Source organism: Archocentrus centrarchus, chromosome 17 (assembly GCF_007364275.1).
Source record: "Archocentrus centrarchus isolate MPI-CPG fArcCen1 chromosome 17, fArcCen1, whole genome shotgun sequence".
In the NCBI taxonomy this organism is placed as follows: domain Eukaryota; kingdom Metazoa; phylum Chordata; class Actinopteri; order Cichliformes; family Cichlidae; genus Archocentrus; species Archocentrus centrarchus.
This window is the reverse complement of record NC_044362.1, coordinates 21,296,537-21,318,035: the sequence shown is the minus strand read 5'-3', so window position 1 is coordinate 21,318,035 and position 21,499 is coordinate 21,296,537. Positions and strand designations below refer to the sequence as shown.

The 21,499-nt window shown below is 40.9% G+C and overlaps 1 protein-coding gene across 2 annotated transcripts; it reads right to left on the bottom strand.

Annotated features, from left to right (window-relative positions):
• Window positions 1-3,281: 3,281 nt before the first annotated feature.
• Window positions 3,282-20,531, bottom strand: mmp16b (matrix metallopeptidase 16b (membrane-inserted)). Of its 2 annotated transcripts, XM_030752623.1 has the most exons (11): window positions 20,167-20,295; window positions 18,423-18,571; window positions 18,138-18,152; window positions 17,616-17,732; window positions 16,223-16,527; window positions 13,411-13,572; window positions 12,742-12,959; window positions 12,514-12,652; window positions 9,904-10,054; window positions 7,015-7,130; window positions 3,282-6,618 (listed from the first exon to the last, which is right to left on the bottom strand). In XM_030752623.1, the coding sequence occupies exons 1-11, from the start codon at window positions 20,293-20,295 to the stop codon at window positions 6,257-6,259; spliced, it is 1,863 nt and encodes a 620-aa protein (XP_030608483.1). In that variant the 3' UTR covers window positions 3,282-6,256. The 2 variants fall into 2 exon arrangements, with proteins under 2 accessions (XP_030608483.1, XP_030608484.1); XM_030752624.1 differs by lacking the exon at window positions 18,138-18,152 and having other exon boundaries at window positions 6,257-6,618; window positions 20,167-20,531.
• Between the last annotated feature and the right edge of the window lie 968 nt (window positions 20,532-21,499).

The following is a 21,499-nucleotide window of genomic DNA, read 5'->3' as shown; positions in this document are numbered from 1 at the left end:
ATACATTTATACATTAATAAATATATATATATATAAATATATTAAAATATACCAAACGTACCATACCGTACATACCATACCGTACGTACCGTACATTCCATTACACACCTACCATATCATACCGTATGTACCGAACATACCGTAGAGACTGTATGGACCTGTATGTACTGTACATTCCATACGATACATACCGTATGTATGGCAGATTTTGTACAAACCAAACCATAAATACATACCATTTGTACCATACCGTACATATATTATAAAGTTTTATTTATATTTTATATATATATTAGGGGTGGGACTCGATTAAAAAAATTAATCGAATTAATTACAAGCTTTGTAATTAATTAATCGAAATTAATCGCATTTTAATCGCATTTCAATATTTAACATGATAAATATTAATTTAAGTTTGGTTGATGAATAAATCAATATACATAAGCTTAATCAGATACTTCATCACTTTAACATATAAAAAAATACTATCAATACTTGCAAAAATAAATTTGTGTGTGAAAAACAAAACTAACAAAGCATGTTACGCACACCAACAATTTTGTTGAGTTGTGATTGAGTGGGCGTTTGTGTCTGTGTCATGTTTGTGTCTGTGTCATGGAACGTACTTACCAATGAGGGCAAAACGCTGCAGCTCCACCCATCAGAAGCCAGAGGCAGGTACGGAAAGCCCCCGGAACCCCAGGCCACCAGCAGCCCACCAAGAGCCAGGAAGACCCCCGGCCACTCAGTCCAAAGACAACCGCACACCTACCCCAGCAGACGGGAGAGGGTGGTCTCAGACGGAGCCCCCCCAGTCGAGGAGCGAGGGCTCCAGGGAACCCAAGGCGATGAGAAGCCAGCCCCCCCCCAGCGGCCAGCCCCCTGCACTGGCCGGCGGCAGGGCTCCCGGGCCCACGGCACCCAAGGACCGCCCGACCCTCCACAGAGCCCCCCCCCACGCCGAAGAAGCCAACGCAGCCCCGCACCGCACCCCCACGGGGGCAGGCCAGCACCCACGCCAGAACACCCAGCCCCACCCAGGAACCCCGAGGCACCCCCATCCCAGGGGGGTAGGGGGGAGGAGGCAACCAGCAAGGAGCGGCCAGGAGGCAAGGCACAAGGCCCAGACCCAGGTCCAGCCATACATACAAACACACCCAGACACCCGTGTACACATTTATACACAGATACTCATACATGCCCATACATACTTACCCACACACAGATATGCCATACATACACATTCACTCACCCACCCATACTCACGGAGACGGTGACAAATACACAAAGACACACATTCATCCATAGCTACCCACCCTCTGAAGGCGGGACAAGTGGAAACCACCCCAGGGCCAACAGCGACCCCAGGACGCCACCAGCCCGGTCCCCAAGGAACCACCCGACCCCTACCCCGGGCGAGACGCAAGAAATCGGGGTGTAAGAAGACCCATCCACCCCTCCTCCTCCCCAACTTGTAGGTCTATGTGTTAATGTTTGTGAGTGAATGAGGTGTATAGGGTGCAGTTAAAATTGAGGGGACAGTTATGCCACAAGCGCCAACTGTTGGTCGTCAGTGCTTGCCCACACTGCCCCCCCAAAACCCTCCATGTCTAAAGTGCAAATAAAATTTGGAGACAGACAGTGACGAGGATCCGAGTGGGGCCACCTCAGCGGCCCATCTCATCAACCTCTGAGTAACATGCCTGCCCCAAAGGTCCTATGTGTATCAGGTTGTAAGTGTGTATGTGTTGTGAGTTATAATGACTAAAGTGCAATTAAAACGGAGAGGCAAGTGGTGGTGCAGCTCTCCACGTGGCCTCTCCATCCTACATCTGTGAGTGATGTGTATTCTGTGTGTGTGTGTGTGTGTGTTTGTGTATGGGGAGGGGGAGGGGGGGGGGGGGGCATATGACCAGGAAGAATCCTGGAAGAAGAGAGCCAGCTGAGAGCCAGGACGTTCTTGCTGTGAAGTGATGGTGCTAACCATCATACCACTCAAATACTACTATATAAACTGAAAACTACTATGTATACCAGAGACAGACATGTTTCATTAACAAAAATCACACCCTCATTGGTCAAGTCATTCTAACACTGGAGCTTGTTTATCTTTACCAGTGGTGAGACCATAACCCAGTCCCGGTAATTCCACACTCATGTCCAGTATTCGTCAGCCTTTAGTATTGATTCTTTAGACGTGATTCTTTAAGATTTACCTTCAACATTTACAGCAGGGATTCAGAAATTTTAAACAAGAACATTTTCTGCACTTTTCTATTGTAACTCCAAAAGAAAGTGGACAGACCCACACAAAAGGCTGCAATGAGCCCTACGTGAATTCTTGCAATGTTGAGTAGGCTGCCTTACACTGTGTCTATTAGGGATTTATTGATCATTGCCTTACAATATAAATAAAACATATATTTTCTCTGTGATGTTAAATATTTTGTCTTCTCAAAATCAAAGCCTAAAAGCTTGGGACATTAAATTTATATTCTTCATTCATGCTATTTTCACTGTTTATTTCTAGCTGTGTTAAATGTATCTTGTGCAAAAATTAATCCAAAGTTTTCTAAATAATGTGTCCTTTAATGCTGCATCTAAAATTGCCGGTGTATATACAATATCAGGCTGTTGCTTTAATAAGGAGATGGGTTGTGCACGATGCAAGGACGCATTCATTATGCACTTGTTTTACTTGCAACACATGTATGTTCTTTATTCATGGAATGGGTAGATTCAAAATAAAACTGCCTGAAGGAAACAGCATACAGTCTGGCTTATATATACATATTATGCCAAATGTTTGCTTCTTATTCACTGTGCCTTGGAGTATATACCGTATTTACTATATCTGTCTATCATATCTAGACTGCAGTGACTGCAGAGTGCTCCTCGTCTCTTGCCTCTCTGGTGTAATGACTGCTGTCTAATCAGCCCCATCCACTTCCTTTAATGACACTCTAAATTAGCCCTAATGCTTAGCAGCATGTGTCAAGGCAGACTTTTAAAAAAAGCAGTCAGGAATCTGGGGACAACCAAGGACATGGTGATGCACTGAGACATCCTGCTTTTCACTTCTCTAAAAAAAAAAGAAAGTCCAGTAGTACACATGATCTATGACAAAGAGTTTGTAACCTTTAAACGTCTGATTTCCCTCTCGAAGCTGGAAAAACATTTGCACCAAATGAATTGTTTGTCGCTGAGGCAGTAACAGAAGGAGGAGGATTACTTGGTAGCTGTGAGACTAGAAAAAAATATTGCATTTCAAACCCATTTTATTGACAGCTTCTTGCCCTCAGTACAATGCAATGCAAGAGTTGAGGTTCTGAGCACACAGGAATAAATACGGCAATAAATACAGTACTGACCTGCCTCACTTCACACTCTCTGGAGCCATCAGACCCTCACCACAAACACACAAACTGATAGGACATCATACACGACACTGAGCCAAAGGCTTTTGCTTCAACCTTAAGTTACAGTGATCATGGATCAACATGGACTGATGTGCACAGCGATTTAGCACTGCTTCAGGAAAGCAAAGCTGCTCATTTCTTTACATTTTCTTTCATAATTTTTGACTGTGGCATGAAAACCGGAACAGCAAGGACAGATAGGAAGCTTGTCGTTTCACATGGATCATATAGCATGACTGCCAATGCTTTCAGCAGGAAAATGCAATTCTGAATCAGCCACTTCATTTAAATACTGTGGGAAAGACTGGTATGAGGATGATCCATGGTCAGCTGTGAAAGAATGCCATCCTAGTTTAACCACAGCCTGCACTGCCATCACGTAAGATTTAAGCTTTCATCTGTTACAAATTATGATGAATGAAGGTTTAACCCATCAATCATAGCTCCATTAATGTACCCTTCGGTAGATCATTCAAAGATTAAAACATTTTAAATCTAAAATTCCCTTTCTGATATGTTATAAAATGGCATTGCCTCATTATCATCGGAGGGTTATGTAAGATATCCTGTACAGTTGGTGCTGATGACCATTTCAAGTAAAAGAGTAGTAAAAACAACTAAAATCACATCAGGGACGCTGACGGATGATCTGGCAAACTCTGAGAAATGATACACCACACAACCACATCGTTACATGTATGGCAGACCAAAGGCAATTGCAAGACAACATAGTAATTCAGATCCAGGCTGTATTGCATTTATAACACATTATATGGTGATAGAAAAGCTTTTGCTCAGTTTGGCTCCATCTCACCTCAAAGAGAGCCTCTTTTTATGCTGTTTTGTTTCCTAAATTCATAAGATTTATATATGTACTATGCATACATGAAATAACACATATTATACTATATATGAGAAATATTTTAGATTAAATTTAGCTGTTTTTTGTTTTTCCAATATTCCTGTTAATTCCATTTTTTTATTAGTTCTATAAACTGGGATTAGTAAATTGTTAATGTAACATAGTGTCTGTATCGTGGTTAGTTAGAGTTAGATTGCATAAAACAACCTGGTTCTGCTAAACACAGGCCAAACTGGTTAAGCGTTTTTCAGATATCCAAAGTGTTAGTTTCTTTATTTCTGCTATTTAATTCCTCTGAATGTTTAGACATATTTTTTATTTATTACAGCAGTGCTATGCATCAAAAACATTTTGCACAAAGTAGTGAGAAGATGGAGCAACCTGGGCAACAGCACTGGCCACTAATACAAGCTTGTTGTGCTTGTGGTAACTGGAGATGCAGATTATTTGCTTCTATAAAGAAAGTTGTTTCATTAAAAAAAAAAAAAACAGGTGGATGTAGTTATTTTCCTCCTTTGTGCCCTGCTCTATATGAAATATTATGTAAAATTACAAACCTTGTACAAAAAAATCCCCAAAAACAAAGCAAAACATAACATGGATTTCTAAAGCTATTTAAAATACATGGATTAATAGAGTACTGTTATCCAAACTCAGCAGATAAAAACGGATGTTAGTTGTTCAATATACTACAATACAGTACATATGTAATGTGGGTAATTACTCTCCTTTTTCTCCTACCTACACTGTAAAAAAAAATCTGTAAAAATGCAGTACAATGTATGTCTTAACATGAAGGAATTTTCTATATAAATTTTTTACAGATGTTTTTTCTGTATTTTTTTAACCACCCATTGAATTTGACCATTTTTCTAAATTTCTGTTTAAAAAATGTACTGGCAGAAAATTACCAGTACATTTTCCATTTTTCTACAGATTTTTTTTTTTTTTTTTACAGTGTACCACAAACCTCTTTTTCTCTCATACCCTCAGGTGGTGACATAAATGAAAGCTGATAGCCTACTTCCCACCAGGCACAGCTTAGCACATTTCAGGAACAATAAACCTGTTTGTGGATCAAACTGTCCTCAAATACTGCTTTGTTTGGGCAGTAATTAATGCCTGTATGGACTGTTAATATTCCCACTGTGTCACTCAGTATCCAACTTATGGACCAGAGAAATGGCGAAAGAAAGCAAAGGGAAATTTAAGCAATGTGTGATTAAGGCAGTCTCATAAATATTGCAGAGAGGTCTTTTTGGCCTCTGTTTTGGAGCTATACTCCACAACAGTCTTGAATTCCTACCTCTAACGGCTGCGTCTTATCCCAACAGATTAGTGAGCAGACGGGTGGATATGAATAGACATGGCAAAAGAAAATCAGAGTATGGTCCACAAAGTTTGATCTACGGAGGAAAAATATCCCATCAAAACAACACATCGAGCAGTAATCCTCTTTGGAAGAAAAGGTCATATTTGGTTCGTGTATGAGTCCTCAACACAATGAATAATCTTTTACAGGGGACCCTAAATTAAGGAAAGCACAGCTCAGGGCAATTTAATTAAGAAATGAAAGTAAAGTAGAAGCCTATATCTAATTTGTCCACCGAAGTTAGTGCTTGGGGTTTTTTAAGTGGCGTGCAGAGATGGGGATAGACAAAGGTCCCACTTACACAAGCTGAACTCTGTCTCACTTAATTGAGTTCATTCCAAGATACAGAAAAAGTCAAAGCTGATACATACATATTAATTAGACATAGGTGTGGCTCCAGCACCGTCTTCAGTTGAGTTCTGCTGATTGTTTCAATTCTTTGCAGCTTGCATGTTATGAGTTTGAGCAGTTCTGAAATTTGCCTACATGGCAAACCCCATGTGCTGCACCCCTTACAGTGCTTACTGTACTTAGGGTTTCAAGCAATAACTAGACCTTTATCAGAGCTTCACAACCCTCTCTATACAGTGCAATAATAATCCCTCAGACCCACTCCTGCATGGAGCGTTTGCAGTACAGTATGTGGCGCTGCGTGCTCTTCCTCCTGAACTGGAAAACCGTGTAGAGGAGGACCATCATGCACAGCGCCAGAACGCATGGGATAGCAATGGCCACCGCTTTCTCCGTACCTCCAGCGCTGTCTAGTTTGATAACAACGTCCGCGTCACCGTTGTCATAGTGGCGCTCCTCTGCCACCGGGGGGCTCCAGTCCCAGTCGGGGTCGGCAGGTAGTCCGTCGCAGCCCATGAAGTCCCTCAGAATGGACCTAGGGTAGCCAGGCTCCACACGAAGCAGCTGGTTGTTGAACTTCCAGTACTCCTTTTCTTTGTAAAAGTAGGTGAAACCTGGGTTGGGGGATTTAGGGACACAGTCAGCCTTTTAAAGATTTGTTTTGGACATTTTGTATTTGTTCAACAGTGTAGAGATAGATGGAAAACTAAGTAATGACTTGAGAGATGCAACAAAAGTTCTCAGCTGGAATCAGTGTGTCTTATTCAACTACCATAGCAGCCCACTCAGAACACATTTACCTACTTTAAATGTATTTCACAGTTGGTTGCACTACTTTATATAGTGATATATCATAGTCATATACAAACTACACCCTACTACACAGACTTATAAATTATTATCTTTAGTCAACTTTCTGTTTTGTTTAATTTTTTAAAAATCTTTTATGAGCATCTGTATCAAATTACTATTTCTTATAACAGATTTTACAGTCAGTAACATGAACATACCATTGGCCTTGTCCACAAAAGCCCCTTGTGGTGAGTCAGGGATGCCCTTCCAGATGGTGATGGGTTTAGGGTAACCTGGGTCCATGGTCCTCATATCCTCGTTGTACCTCCAGTATCTACAAGGCATACGTACCAAAAGAGTCAATACTGAGGTTTAGGGAGTTCTGTTACATAGCGTAGTAGTTCTTACAAGTTTTTAAAAATGCTAAAACGTGCACAAATAAATAGGTGCTTGTGCTACTATCACTTAATCCATTCAAATGGAAGCAAGAAATGTGTTTGGCATTTTAACAACTCTGTTGCCTTAACCATCACTGGCATTAAAATCTTGGTTTGGTGCCTGGTTTGGACTACTTGACCAGTCAACTGGGTGCTCAAAAAGAAAACTAATTATTTGCAATCACTCAAAACATCCAGCAAAACACAATAAAAAACACTTTAATAATAAAACAATTTTGGTATGTTGTTCTTTTACTTGACAAATCCCTGAATCAGGACTTCACACAAGCGGTAGGTGACAGCAATTTGTTAAAAATTGCTGACCAGTACCTCAGTGATACCTGATGTTTTATCTAGTTGCAGATATCAATACAGATGGCAACTGATGTTTTGAAACACTACGTACACACAGCCAGGGATCATACCCATGATCCTAATAGTAAAAATACAGACGCTAAGCTACTGAGATAAAGCAACCTTTTGTACATGTAGTACACATCCTATGGCTGTCTGATCACAAAAATTTTCATGTCACTGTATTCAGAAAAAAACAAAGATGCACACTTTTAGACCAATCAGTGAAATTAATAATTTAAACAATTCCACTAAAGATGGGCTTATTTTGGTAGTTCAATGGATACACTGTTTGTGACTAAATCTCATCTAGCCCAGAATGCCTCAGGCTGACTATAGCCCACTTTTAGACCAATTAATGGGTTGAATAATTAATAATGGACATTTATACTCACTTTGCTGATTCAAATATGTAACAATGTTTGGGCCTAAAGTTATGTATACAGTATCGTGTATGTAACATGCATGCCTCGGGCATTCACCAGCTCAGTTTATTTGTGTAATATATCAATTATGCAATAAAGAATTAAACTCCATGGGATATTAAACCACTCGTCTATATTTAGACTGACCTACTCAGGCCTCCATAGGAGAGGCAACATGTCTGCAACACTGAAAACAGGGCTAGTGCTCAGTTGGCCTTTTTTTTCATGCTGATCTGATTAAAAAAATCCACAAATCTCAGAAGGTAATAATGTTCATTACTGTAATTCAACATTTAGCTTTAGGTAAACAAAGAAGTTACAGTTGTAGCTTGTTATAATGAGAGCCAAAATCTGTCAGTGTACTGGATTTGTGTGATCTTGCAGCCAAATGTCATTTTCCATCTGACTATTTAATGATCAGGAACTAACTTAAAGTATTTCACATGACCACAAAAAACGGTAAATCAATCATCCATGCTCTGTGTTTATCTGCCATACAGATCTGTTTCAGAGGTAGCTGTGATTGATGTGCTTTTCATACACTCGTGCTCACGCGCATAAATCTTGCTACAAAGTGTCATTTCTTTGAATTAGAACAAACACCTCCCTGTCACACACAGGGAGAGAGAGATAAAATCGCACTCAAGACAGAACGTCCTGTTTGTCAAAAACATGGCAACTTGTGGTTCGGGATGATCGTATCATGGCGAAGCATTTTGTCAGCTCCCACCACAAGGTTCAATGACCTCTTATGATATGATTTAACTTGACAGAGTAACATGAGTCACACTGGCATAAAATCTGATTTTAAGACTTGCAACACACATGAATAAACAACAGATTCTCATGTTTGGATATCTTGGAATGAATCCCTGGCTTCAATTCACTTATTAATTCACTTCAATTCAAATTGCAGGTAACCAATTATAATCTGCATGAATCCATACAGACCCCAAGGAAAGTTTTCATTGCTTTTCAACACCCAGAAGGATAATAGAGCCTATCATTCTCACATCAAAGGTATCTCAAACCACCAGTAGTCTTCCTTGATCTGGCCAACCACTCAAACTCAGTAATCTGCTAACAAAGAATCCAGTATTTAGATGAGATTCGATTCAACTCATTGTCATTGTGCGCACAAGGCACACAACAAAGTGATTGTTCCAGATCACTCATCCAGAGACAAGCATCTGTGGTCATGCAGCCAGAGACCACCACTACCGTTAGGCAATGTGGTTTAAGTTTGTTGCCCAAGGACGCAACGCAGCGCAGGGACAGGGGCTCGAACCTGCAACCTTCTGGCTACAAGGTGAGCGCCTACCCACTGTGCCACTGCCACGAATCTTTATTTACTACAAATCAAACCATTCCTCATGAGAGCCACTCACAGGAGTCCACTGGGAGTTTGCCAAACGGGACCAGAACAACTCCAGACAAGCAACATTTTACAGAATAAAAACTTAAGTATATCACCATGATTTTAGGCTGGAAATCACCCACTGAGCACCACCTCCATAATACCATCTCCACAGTCTAACACAGTGGTGGCAGCATCACCTTTTCCAAAGTGGTCCAGCTTAGGCAAAAGTTTACATTTTAAGAAGGCACAAACATATATGTTTCATTTTCATGGAACTATATAGTTCCATGAAAATGCCAAAGAGACTTTGGGAGAACTCAGTGGCTCATTCAGTTCTGCACCCAAAGGAGCTTCTCTGGAGACCAGATAACGGGAGTTCACGCTGATGCTTACATAAAATAAAAGTTTCTACTATAGTAAAAGATGTTAATAGACATTTCATTCATCAACTGTCCCCATGGTACACAGTGTTTTTACTCGAGTGGTTTCAGTTCTGCCCAAATGATTGCAGAACTAATAATCTGCACAGACCTGTCTCCTTTGAAGAAGTAGGTTTTGGCGACATCCTCCCACCAGACAGCTGTCTCAATACTCTGTGTGGGCATGCCACTCCCGAACAGTGAGATGTCCTGAGGGTATGAAGGCTGGAGAGTTGTGTCCTTGAAGACCCAGAAACGATTTCCTAAAATACACAGGCAAAGTTAGAATGCACTGGGACAAAGAAAATAACAAATATGAGTTCAAAAAAATCACCACAGGCTCATTCAAGTCTTCTGTGTTGTTGTGGTTTTTTTTTTTTCAAACTATTTTTTTTCCTGCTCACGTGATTTCAAAGGTCAGAAGTATTACCTTGTTTAAAGAATATGTGCACAACAGGAAAATCTATGCAGTGCTATCTATCATACAATAAGCAGCAAGATGATGCTCTGAAGGCAGCTCCACTGAGACTTGTTGTGTTGCGTTTTATTAAAGCTATTGTTGCATTTAATTCAGTTTGATCATAAATGCCTCAGGCAGAGCGAAGAAGGGCTGTTGTGCAGTAAGTAGCTAGACAAACCACATACACAAACCCACCAGTACACACACATATACACACACAGTTAAGTCCCTCTGAGTGAATAAATAAAGCATGAGGCACTCTGATCCCACGGAGTGACAGATGTCATGTTAATCTGCCTGGTGGACGGATGGCTCCACTGGACCTGCACCCATTCTCCTACCATACAGAACGCAAAGCAACCTCACAGTCACCCGGCCTCTTACAGTATGAAGTATAAAGGTAAACAGTATAAAGGTTGCTCCTGGGTCTTCGACCCAGAGGTTTTGCATTTTTTGTGGATTTCTTGTTCATTATTAAGTGTTCTGTTTGGTTTACAGTTTGTTTATTGTTTATATCAAATCTTTACATTGCTTAGTATCTTGAGCCTCAATTCTTTGTTTCAGTTCCTGTTTATTACCATTAGTATTCTGCTTGATTTTATATAGTCCCTCATGTTATTGTCATAGCCTTTCCCCTTGTATCTTTTTGTGTCAGGTTTAAGCATGTTAGGGTCTCGTCTCTGTGTTTACTCGGTTACTTCCTGTTTTATTTTGATAGTCTGTTGTCTCTCATGCCTTGCCTTTTGTTTTACCTCATTAACCCTCTCCGTGGTCCTCGTATAAATAGTTGTGTCTTTTCATTTATCATCTGTTGTGTTGTACTGTCATCTGCTTCCCTACCTGGGTTTAGTTTTGTTGTGGTTTGAAGTGCCTTCACTTTGCATTAATCTTTTGGACTTTTATCAGCCTAATTATTGGCTTTCTTTCCATTGATCTCTGCATCTTTGCATTTGGACCCTTACCTCAGCACAATATGGCATGCCCTTTCCAGTGTTCATGAAGTGATGGTATGCAATAAAATATTATTTTAATTAACTGGGCTATGCAATTTTGGGAGAAATTGCAATGGAATTATTCTTACTGCCCAACTTTGTCTGTGGTTTACAGCTAATAAAAACTTGGTTGGCTAGAAATGCTGAGGAATTCACTGGAGAATTCATAACTGACTCATAAATATAGGCATGTTTGTTTATCCCATACTGTATGCCCATAGCCAAAATCCCAGACATTGTTAGGCACACCTGTATATCCGCTGTGTACCCAGTGTACTTAATAAAAGCACATTGTGTAAATTTTTGTTTCTTTGTCAGTACCTAGTATATTTGTTGCATATCTGCTTTTATTGTTTTTATTCTACTAAATCAGATTAATTTGACCTACTGAGTTTTTTGTACTCTGTGTTTTTTTACATTACAATGGGTTTAGTAAAATGTGCCTCCTATAAGCCTGACAAATGTTAATGTATTTTCTCAAAAACATTTGCTATTTTTTGTTTTGTTTTGTTCTGTTTTTGTTCTGTTTTGCATGCATTGTCATTTTAGAGCAATATGAGAACTTCCCTTTGCAAGTCTGGATCAACCTCATCACACCTCTGGTGCTACCAATAAACAGGAAACAAAAAAAAAAAAGCTGTCATTTAATCGAATTTGTTTTCTTCTAAACAGGCACAGTTCATGGCAATGTATCATCAAAGTGTGGTAATTATGGTAATTCTGGCCCAAAACCACAAGCCCTTTTCTACAGATGTTTATTGCAAAGTATAATTTGATTAGGTCAGCCACTGAAGGGATAATAAACAGCAAGCGGTGGTGCAATGTGAAGAGGTTGATTCTGAATTTCTAATAATCTCAGAGTATTTCTTTTTTTGTTGTTGTTTTTGCAAATTCATGTATTAAAAAATACTGTTTTAATCTGGGAAATTCCGTTTTTTCTTGCAGTATTACACTATGCACCCTGCTCTTTATTATTTAGATTTTTTCTTTACATACTTTGACCAAAATACACCATCATATTTACATCCATATTTGCTGACCTACATTATTTTTTGTTACTGTAACATCATTACTCTCTCTTGTACCCTAATGCCACTAAGAGATCATTTAGCCAAACTGTGCTGCAGCCGGGAGAAGGACCAACAAAAATAAAGAGGATACACTTTTAACTTCAAGTAGTTGAACTCCACACAGTGGCTTTTACCCATATATTTAAAAAAAAAAAAAAAAGAAAGAAAGAAAAGAAGAAAAAAAAGGTTCCTGTTATTACCTTTGAAAAAAACAAACTTCCCTTCGCTGTTTTCATACACTGCATCAATTTTGGGAGGTAAGCCCTTCCAGAAGTAGTTGATCTGCATGGGGTAGCCAGGAACTACCGAGTTGTCTCGCACCCTCCAGAACCACTGGTCCTATAGAAACGGACAAGGTAGAATCATCACCACTCTTTATCACCACCATCATGCTCTGAAGCAAGCAGCCATCTGATGACCTACTTTACCTTGAACACAAAAAGCTCCTTTCGGAGGATGGCCAGAGTGTTGAAGCCTCCATCACAGATGTTAGGTTTGGAGTTCGGGTTGGAGGGTTTGGCGCCCTGTGGGGGGCGATGGGGTCTGGCATGGCGATCGTGTTTACGTGGGTCAGAGGGTGGGTGAAAGCGAGGAGGTGGGACTGTGGGTGGGGGCCTGGTAGGCTGTGGCGCTCTATCCGGTGGACCTAAAAAGAAAAAAAAAAGAATTTTATCTGTGTTCTTTAATATTCCTCTTTGTCAAAACTTTTGAAAGATTTCATTCTTTTTTTGCAGGACTGTATCTATTGAGTTCACAGTTCTTTTGACCACTGCACCTTTTATTTTGGCACAGAAAATGCATCTTTTTTTTTTTTTTTTTGGCTTAGTGTTAGTGGACTCACGTTGTTTTGAAAGCACAGATTGGCTGCCCTCTTTAACAGCTGACAAATGCTGCTTATTGGCATTGAACCCAATATGACTGATGTAGCAGCATTTCAATAAGCAAGTGACTAAGCTTCAGTGCTTCACTATTTATATTGTTTTGCTATACAGCTTCAGTGAAGTGTTGGAACAAAATAAGGCATAAGTGTCTTTATTACGTGTTCTTTCAGACTTTTATCTCATGCTTTAAAAAGAAATTCTACTGTGGAAAGCTACCGTATATTTTCTGGATGCCCTGTAGGTCATCATGAGGTAGTTTGAAGTTCTCTGTGTCCATGTACTGGTAGAAAGGAGCCATGATAGCAGTGGGGTCATTTGAATGCTCCAGACCGAGAGCATGGCCCAGCTCGTGAACCGCAACCAAGAACAGGTCGTTACCTGGAGAGAGGAAGAGGATAATATCATTTAGAATCCAAAACTTCCATAATATTAAGATAAAGTGTACATGCAGGAGGTGTACTCTTCATCTTTAAAGATTATACATTGTGAATAAAGAGAAAAATGTATTGGCTTCCCCAATGACCCAAGTTGCATTGCACAAATAGTACATCTGTCCAGACTCTTTTAAAATAGTTTCTGAAGACTGTAAAGGAATCTAACAGGTGGACACTAAATATCTGACAAAATAAAGTAGAGGTTTCTGGCACACGTTTGCCTACTTCCAAGGTGTGAGGAAGAGGTTAAAGTTCCAGAAACACTTGCTGTACGTAGAACCCCTTTATTATTTTTGGTTTCTAGCCTTCTTCAGGTTCCTGAAAGCCACAACCTCAATTAAACAATAGAATTGTTTTACACACTACAAGTGTTGCTGGAGCCTTGCCCTCACATCAAAGTTCGTCACTAATTCCAACCAAATGCAAAATACGGAAACAAACAAAAAAAAAAAGAAAAATGGAATCTCCCCATCTACTCCTGTGGGGGTGCAGCGACTTTGATTCTCCATTTTTTTCCCCCATCAAATTCAAATCAGTTTGTCCTCGAGTCCAAGTGAACGCTCACGCCAAATTTGAAGATATTTCTTTCACAGGAATGGGACACTTACACAATACCTGCAAACAGAATGTCTCCAGACACAGTTATCACCAGTGCAGAGACACACTGCAAACTAGTCTGAAAATGACAACTTTTTACCATTACCCAGCATTAAAAGCTGACAGGTTTTTATCAATATAGCTACTTTATAACTTCCTGTGTATACTCACCTATTCTAATAATCTTTAAACCATTTTTCTAGCCTAAAATGCCAAACATTTACTGTTCACAGGAACTTATATGACAGAATTTGCTTTTTTCTTTGCTTGCTATATTAAAATCCAGCTACCTTTGGATTTTGGCCCATCGATTCAAAATAAATCATTTTTAAGACCTTTGCATTCTACAGAAGCAGTTTTCAATGTTTTTTGGGGGGTTTTTTTGCATCATTGAACATGCTAACCATTCAGTGCACAATTAACAAATAGCTAATTTATCAGCAGTGAAGATCATAATTACTTTCTGCCATCTGATTCACTGAGCTAATTTGGTGCAAATAGTTACAAGAAAAGCATACTGGAGGTAAAATATGAAGCAGGCGCACTTTTCCTATTTTTACTACTTAAAGGGAGATAAGCCACATGTGAACAAAAGAGAGCAGAAAGACACACTCACATTGCTGCCCAGGGCATCAGGCAAGAAGAACTCATTTAATGCACCTGAACCCATATAAATGTTGGCCAGCTACAAGCAAACATTGTGAGGCTACATCATATCACATACAAGCACACAAACACACACACTCAAATGAAAAATAAAAATGTTACAGTTAGTACATATGGCCAGTGTTCAGCTCATAGTGTCAACCTGATTTAGAGAGAAGTACACCATTTAAGTACAGCTTGTGACTGAAGCTGTCCCCAGGAGATTGTTGCCCTTTACAACATGATATCCCCTTCTGCCAGGAGCACTGGACAGCCCAGCTACTGACCCTCATCCAGCAGCTAAAAGGTTACACCTCCCCCTCCACCATTTATCTAACACCACCAGCCACTTCCACCTAACCAGAATTGTCCCATAAGGACTCCCAGGAGACAAGCCCGAGCTACCATTAGCGCACATGTCAACATGCAACATTTACAATTACACTGCTGTGAAAGCCCATTAAAGGTTGCAAAGCTTTCCAGACACATAAGCTGAGATGGGAGCTTTTCAAAATCAGCCCCAGCGCTCCAAATGGATAACCATGGGACACTGCACAAGGGTGAACATGAATTCGACTTGGGAGTCTGAGACAGTTACCATTAGGGTACGAGAACAAAGGAGAGAGAGCGAGAGAGAGGGAGAGGAGCTGATGGGTGGCAAGCAAGGTTCCCAGAACAAACACCAAGTGAGCTGTAACCCTCCTCCTCCCCATTTACCGGAAGGGAGAATGCAAACATATGGCATATGATATTAGCAAAGCAGCCTAACATCATTAATATTAAATCCTGTACAGGTACGAATACCAGTCGGCTACATCAAATTCAATAGAACTGAATAATCATGTGCCAGCAACCAATATCTTAAAATAGTAGGGCTTTCTATCCTGTCATCTGAAGAGCTTATTATACAACAAAAAAAACATCAGAATCCTGACAGATGGGGTGATGCGTCTTTACAGAGCACAGACGGATCAAAGACATCTCTGCATTCTTAGTTTTTGGTTAAACATCGCTCATACTCTGCCCTGTGATACCGTCTCTGTCATATTGCCCTCCTGCCGAGCCATCTGTATTTAGATGGTTTGCCTTCCATCACTCCTCATGTATCGCTCTTGTTTCTTTTTTCCCCCCTTTCTCTGTGCTTTACTCACATCTTCCACACAGTTTTTTGTTTACCTTCCTGCCAACATCAGCATTTAAACCCCCCCTTTTTTTTCTTTTTATCTTAAAATCCCCCCGCCTCCCTGCTCTTCTTTGCTGTAGCTTCTCCTTTCTTGTGCATTGCTTGCTTCGTTGTTGGCAGTCTTAGTCACCTTGCCTTATCCCTCACACCAGCTTTCCTTTTCACTCACCATCATGGTTGGGGTTCCCAAGCGTCCAAGGCTCATCTGAGTCAAAGTGTGTATCTCCTCCTATGCCTGGGCCTGGAAAATAGGCGTGGGCAAGGAATCCTCCCTCCCCATCGAAGGGCGAGCTGTCACCGTGAAAACCTGAAGCGAAGATGATAGTGATGTCCACGTCACGCCTGCCAGTCTCCAGGGCACTGTATGGAACGGCCTCGAAGCGTAGGGGAGTCACACCCTGCCACACGTCAAACGCCCGCCGGATGGCATCGTGAGTCTCCCGTGCGCCCACCTTCGGGGTAACATTTTTTATGCTGCAGGAAGCCAATCAAGCATACCAAGTGAAAAGGTTGCTGAGAGGTGGTGGTGGAGGCATTCAGTCTAAAAATACTCTGCAAGTCAGAGTTTACATAAAAACACCCATCGTACATAATCTGAAACTTCGGGGAGCAAAATTCTGAGCAGAAATTCAAAATAAAAATACATCATGCATCACCCCTTTGCCTTATTGTCCCATTAATTTGTCTGAACTATTTTTTTTTTCTTTTTCAGAATAAGGAGGAGATCCTTAAAAAAAAAAGTTGCACTTGACACAACTATTTCAAGCCCGGCAGCTTTTTACTGAACTTTTAACACAGCAGTCGTTATCAGTGTCTGGCAGGCAGAGAGGAATGGGAAATCTTCTCCACTCATTTTCACGAATAAAGTGCAGTCAGCAGCAGCAGCACTGGCTCAGCACTGATTGACATTCCATTAGGAGAGGTGGCTCATCAATTCAAATTCAGGCAAGAAGGGAGGATTTGAATAAATTGGCAGTGTTATCATCTATTACTGCAGAAACCTGTCAATTTGCAGTTGTGCCAGAGACCCGTTTATCGGTTCTTCTCAGAACCTATTAAAAGCGTGGGCTTAATCAGGCCTGATAAGATGAGTGTTTAAATATTTCTGCTGAGATTATGGATAATTTACACTGTGAATTTTCAAACAATTTAATATGAGGGAGAGAAAAGCCTTCGTTTTCATGCGGATCTGCTAAAATGGTTTGCTTTGTTTTATGAAAATGATAGAATAAGGATTAAAAAAAAAAAAAAAAAAGCCTGATCCTGTTTTTCATTTTGCCAGCAAAGTTATTTATACACTGAAGAGCAAACATACTCACAGCACACATGGGCAAATTTATGTGTTAATTTATGTGTTTCTGGATGTGTGATTATCGCTGTATTTTTGTGTGTGAGCCCCCACACATGTGACGTACTTGTTCAGTCTCTATGACAACACGGAGCATGTGATCCCAGGTGGTTAAAGAGGAGGAGATGAGAGACCGAGGAGAGCTGAGCAAATTAACACTAACATATCTGAATCTGTAATCTCCCTATGACAACATGCCTCCACCGTCGCTCACCTGTAGGTTATGTGTGTACGCTGCCACTTCTGTCCTGTCAGAGCGTATCTCCGCCTCCGTGACCTCGGTGCACTTCTAAATGTGTCCGGAACTCCGCAGCGGGGTTTTTGCATCCAGCTTAAAAAGGGAGAAGAGAAGAGAAGAGAAGAGAAGAGAAGAGAAGAGAAGAGAAGAGAAGAGAAGAGAAGAGAAGAGAAGAGAAGAGAAGAGAAGAGAAGAGAAGAGAAGAGAAGAGAAGAGAAGAGAAGAGAAGAGAAGAGAAGAGAAGAGAAGAGAAGAGAAGGTGACTTAAGTTTGCTGACTTCAAATTTTGGATCTCAGTTTGCATCACAAGACAACATAAAGCATTGAAGTGAACTCAGCAGTTCTCTTCCTGACAGGTGCCAGAGAATCACAGAACCAAAATAAGGAATGCAGAACAGCGCTAAACTACTCCAAACTACAGCCCTTCATGGTTCTCATTCACACCACGTCACAACTACAAAAACAAACACAATACGTAGGCAAAACTTTAATTCTCACCTCAGAGTGATATCACTGCATCATCATGCAAAATGAGAAGAGGGGAAAAAATGTTAAAACCTTCACTGGAGGTTGTTTGAGGCGAGGTGATGGGAGGTGAAACAAACATCTCTGTCTCTTTCCTTTATTAATTTATTGCAATGCTTATAGCCATCCCTTCTGCATTTTAAATGAACGGGTGGAGCATAATGCATTAACATGACATTAATGGCCTAATGAAAGTGCATGTGTTGCTCAGCTGTTTGTGTCTGTACAAGCGCATCCACGACACAAGTGTATACTCACTCCTTGGTTTTCTCATCCAGTGTCCCTGTGACATTGAGACCATAGACACGCTGCATGGCAGCAATGGCAGAGTGCATGGTTTGGGCCGACCACAGGACAGACATGCCTGGTTCTGTGCGGGGAAGGTAGCCATACCTCTGTAGCCATCCCTGCAAGGGGAAGAAGGAGAAAGATTTGACTCTTCATTGTCTTGGTTTAAGACCTGATCTTTGTTAGAAAGCTCAGATCTGAGAGGAAAAAATATGAAATATTGCATTAAAGTGTTGCACATTTTGCAAGTTTTTAATATTATGAATGGTTTATGATCTACTACAAAATACACATATCAACCGAGCTCTTGTAATGTATGCAGCACATTAAAAGTGGGAGTATAATATTAATATGAAGGTGCATTGTTCATTCTGCATCTCGCAAGAGACAGTAACTAACCTTTGGCTGCAATATTGAACATTATCAAAACAACAGAATGAGCTGCAGTAGTGCTTATATTTAACATCACAGTATGCCTGAGAGTTTTAAAAGCTTTTTATTGATGTCATAATTTACAGTAACACACACAATACTCAATAATCAGTGGTTTAGTTAAGTTGTCTATCAAGCAACTTTTTAGGGTTTAAATGTGTTAAACCTGTGGACAGCACTGCTGATGCTAAAAGCAGCTGAATCCCTCCTGTTGACCTTAGTCAGTGTTCGTGTCTTGCGGCTTTTGGCCAGTGTTCATGAGCAGGACTGTCGCCGTGCCTCCTCCTGCCCTACAAAGCTGGAGTGTGACTTGACACAAAGAACAGAGGTGAAACTGAAAATCATTGAGGGGTCACTGCCGGGTTCAGTCCTGAAAGTGAGGGGCCACTTGGTGGCCACACGATCCACAGCTTGTCCACACGCCAACCAGGTGCCTCCCTATCACTACACAGTCTATGAGATATGCTCCAGCTAGCTAATCTAGCTGTCTCCACTGACCATCCCTCCCCCTTCTGCCTCTATCCCTTACTCGGCTTTGCTAAATGCCTTGTTTATCCCTCTTTTTTTCCCCCCTCTTTCTCCAGTGGGTGTGTTTCCTGTATGAGTTGTGTTTGTTCAAAGGCACAGATTTCAGAGAGATATCAGGCAGGATTTCAGTGAGCCATAAAATTGAATAATGGTGTGTGTGTGTTACTGTCAGATTCAGCATTTAATTTCTTCAGTGTGGTGGGAGGGGAGCCTGTGGTGAGGATGGAAATTACATCAATTAATAAGGTAGAAAAAAAAAAAAAAAGCAAATCCTATTATGCAACTTGTGTGTGTAGATGTTTTATCTCCTCCAACAGTATGATGCTGCCAGAGCATATCTGACTTCATGATGACCTGTCAAAAAAGTAGCATCTCTAGCAATTCAACAAAAGCTCTTAGGCATTTTTTTTTTCTTCTTAAAATAGTCCGCTCACAGTGCATTCATATGTGAGGTGCACATTTTGGATCAGTGGGCCGGATCAGCTCACTTCATGAGCCGCAATGTAATAACCTGAAACGAGCATCCTTCTGTTTCATTGCACCCTCCAAATGAGGGATTTTTTTTTTTTTTTTTTTTTTTGTCAGTGCGTGAGCTGTCCTGACAGGCTTACAATGTCTCCATGTTATGCTTTATCGCATGAGCCCACGGATAGCGTGGGATACTCAACATACATGTTTTTCACGCTGAGGCAAATGATGTGGAGGAGAGAGCACGGTCATTTATGATTCTCGGGGGGGGCAGCATTCATCTTACCTCAACGCTGAACTGATGATCCCCCTCTCCGGACACGGCACACGAAATCCAAAGCAAAAAATGCAAGCAGAATGCTGCCGCGTAAAAACAATCCGATGGTTTTCTTTTACTGGAGGATACTAAGGTCATAATGACCTGTTTTTCCCAAGTGTTTATTAGAAGAAGCCGCCCGTCTGCTTTGTGTCAAATGAAAACCATCGGGCGAGCTGTTAAAATAGATTCAGATTCAAAAACGGACCCCGCGATTTTATAAAATCCCGATGGTGTGATGTTCCGATGTCAAGCAGAGATAACTCGGCGTGTCAGACCCGCTGCCCTCGCCATTCTTATTTACATCGGGGGCTACATCTACCCAGCAGCATCAATGGCCATGTACAGTATCCAGCCTGCGCAAGATAGGCTCCCTCCCGACTCGACGCCTGCGCTTTGATTTCTCACACAGCGCAGCGCTGCTTGGCAGCATCATAAGAGCTGCCCTACAGAGTGCATACGAGATAAAAACGCAATTTCTCAGCACTGCCTGCACGTCTGACGTTTACATTGCAAAGGCAGCGGCTCTGTGCAATTTGAAGCGCACATGTGTAGCCAGACATTTTGATCTTAGATACCTAAACAAAGGCCCAGAGACAGATTTTTGAACTGTATAGCTTGCATTTCGCTGTTGATGCTCTGATAAAGTAGGTAAATGCCTTTGTGCACTGAACAAATTGGGAAAGAGTCCCATGCCATCAATAGCCACCAAGTACAGTCAGACATCAGGACAAATGCTGATCATTTGCATGATCATTTATCTTGAAATATTTGTCCTACACTTATCCCACTCTATTTTCTCTATCCTGATAAACATTTTTAGCTCTTAGAGCGCTGTGCAGTTCAGCTGTGCTACAGCGATGGCCAACAACCTGCCTGAAGCAAAACAAGCCACCAGATGGCAGCGTTTCGTTGAGGAATGTGTCCACCAGCTGTTTGGTTTTTTTTTTTTTTTTTTTTTTTTTTTTTTGCCAGGACACTGAAGACAGGACAAACTGGGACCGGAATCCACTCCATATAAACTAATGAGGCGAGAAATGAATCTGACATTGATTTGATATGGCACACAGAAAGGGCGTAGGCCTTTGGGAAAGAGTAAAGAAGAAGCTCATAACAAAAATCAGATCACACTTTTGTTTTTCTGCATGTTTGCACACAGTATGTACCCAGGAGAGAGGTTTGTGTGATTTATTTTTCAGCTGATATGGAAAATAATTCAGGAACTGTATAAAAAAGATCATATGGAGACATCAAGGAAAGCTGAGTAGCCTAGTTAACATTTAAGCCTCCCAGTGTGTCCTGT

What these genes read in the sequence shown, in the direction of transcription:
- mmp16b (XM_030752623.1), bottom strand. Translation starts at nt 20,295, where the DNA reads ATGACCTTAGTATCCTCCAGTAAAAGAAAACCATCGGATTGTTTTTAC. An exon ending in CGTACACACATAACCTACAG is followed by an intron (nt 16,528 to 17,615) that starts GTGAGCGACGGT and finishes GGCTTCCTGCAG; the next exon opens with CATAAAAAATGTTACCCCGA. An exon ending in GAAGTTTGTTTTTTTCAAAG is followed by an intron (nt 10,055 to 12,513) that starts GTAATAACAGGA and finishes TGTGTATTTTAG; the next exon opens with GAAATCGTTTCTGGGTCTTC.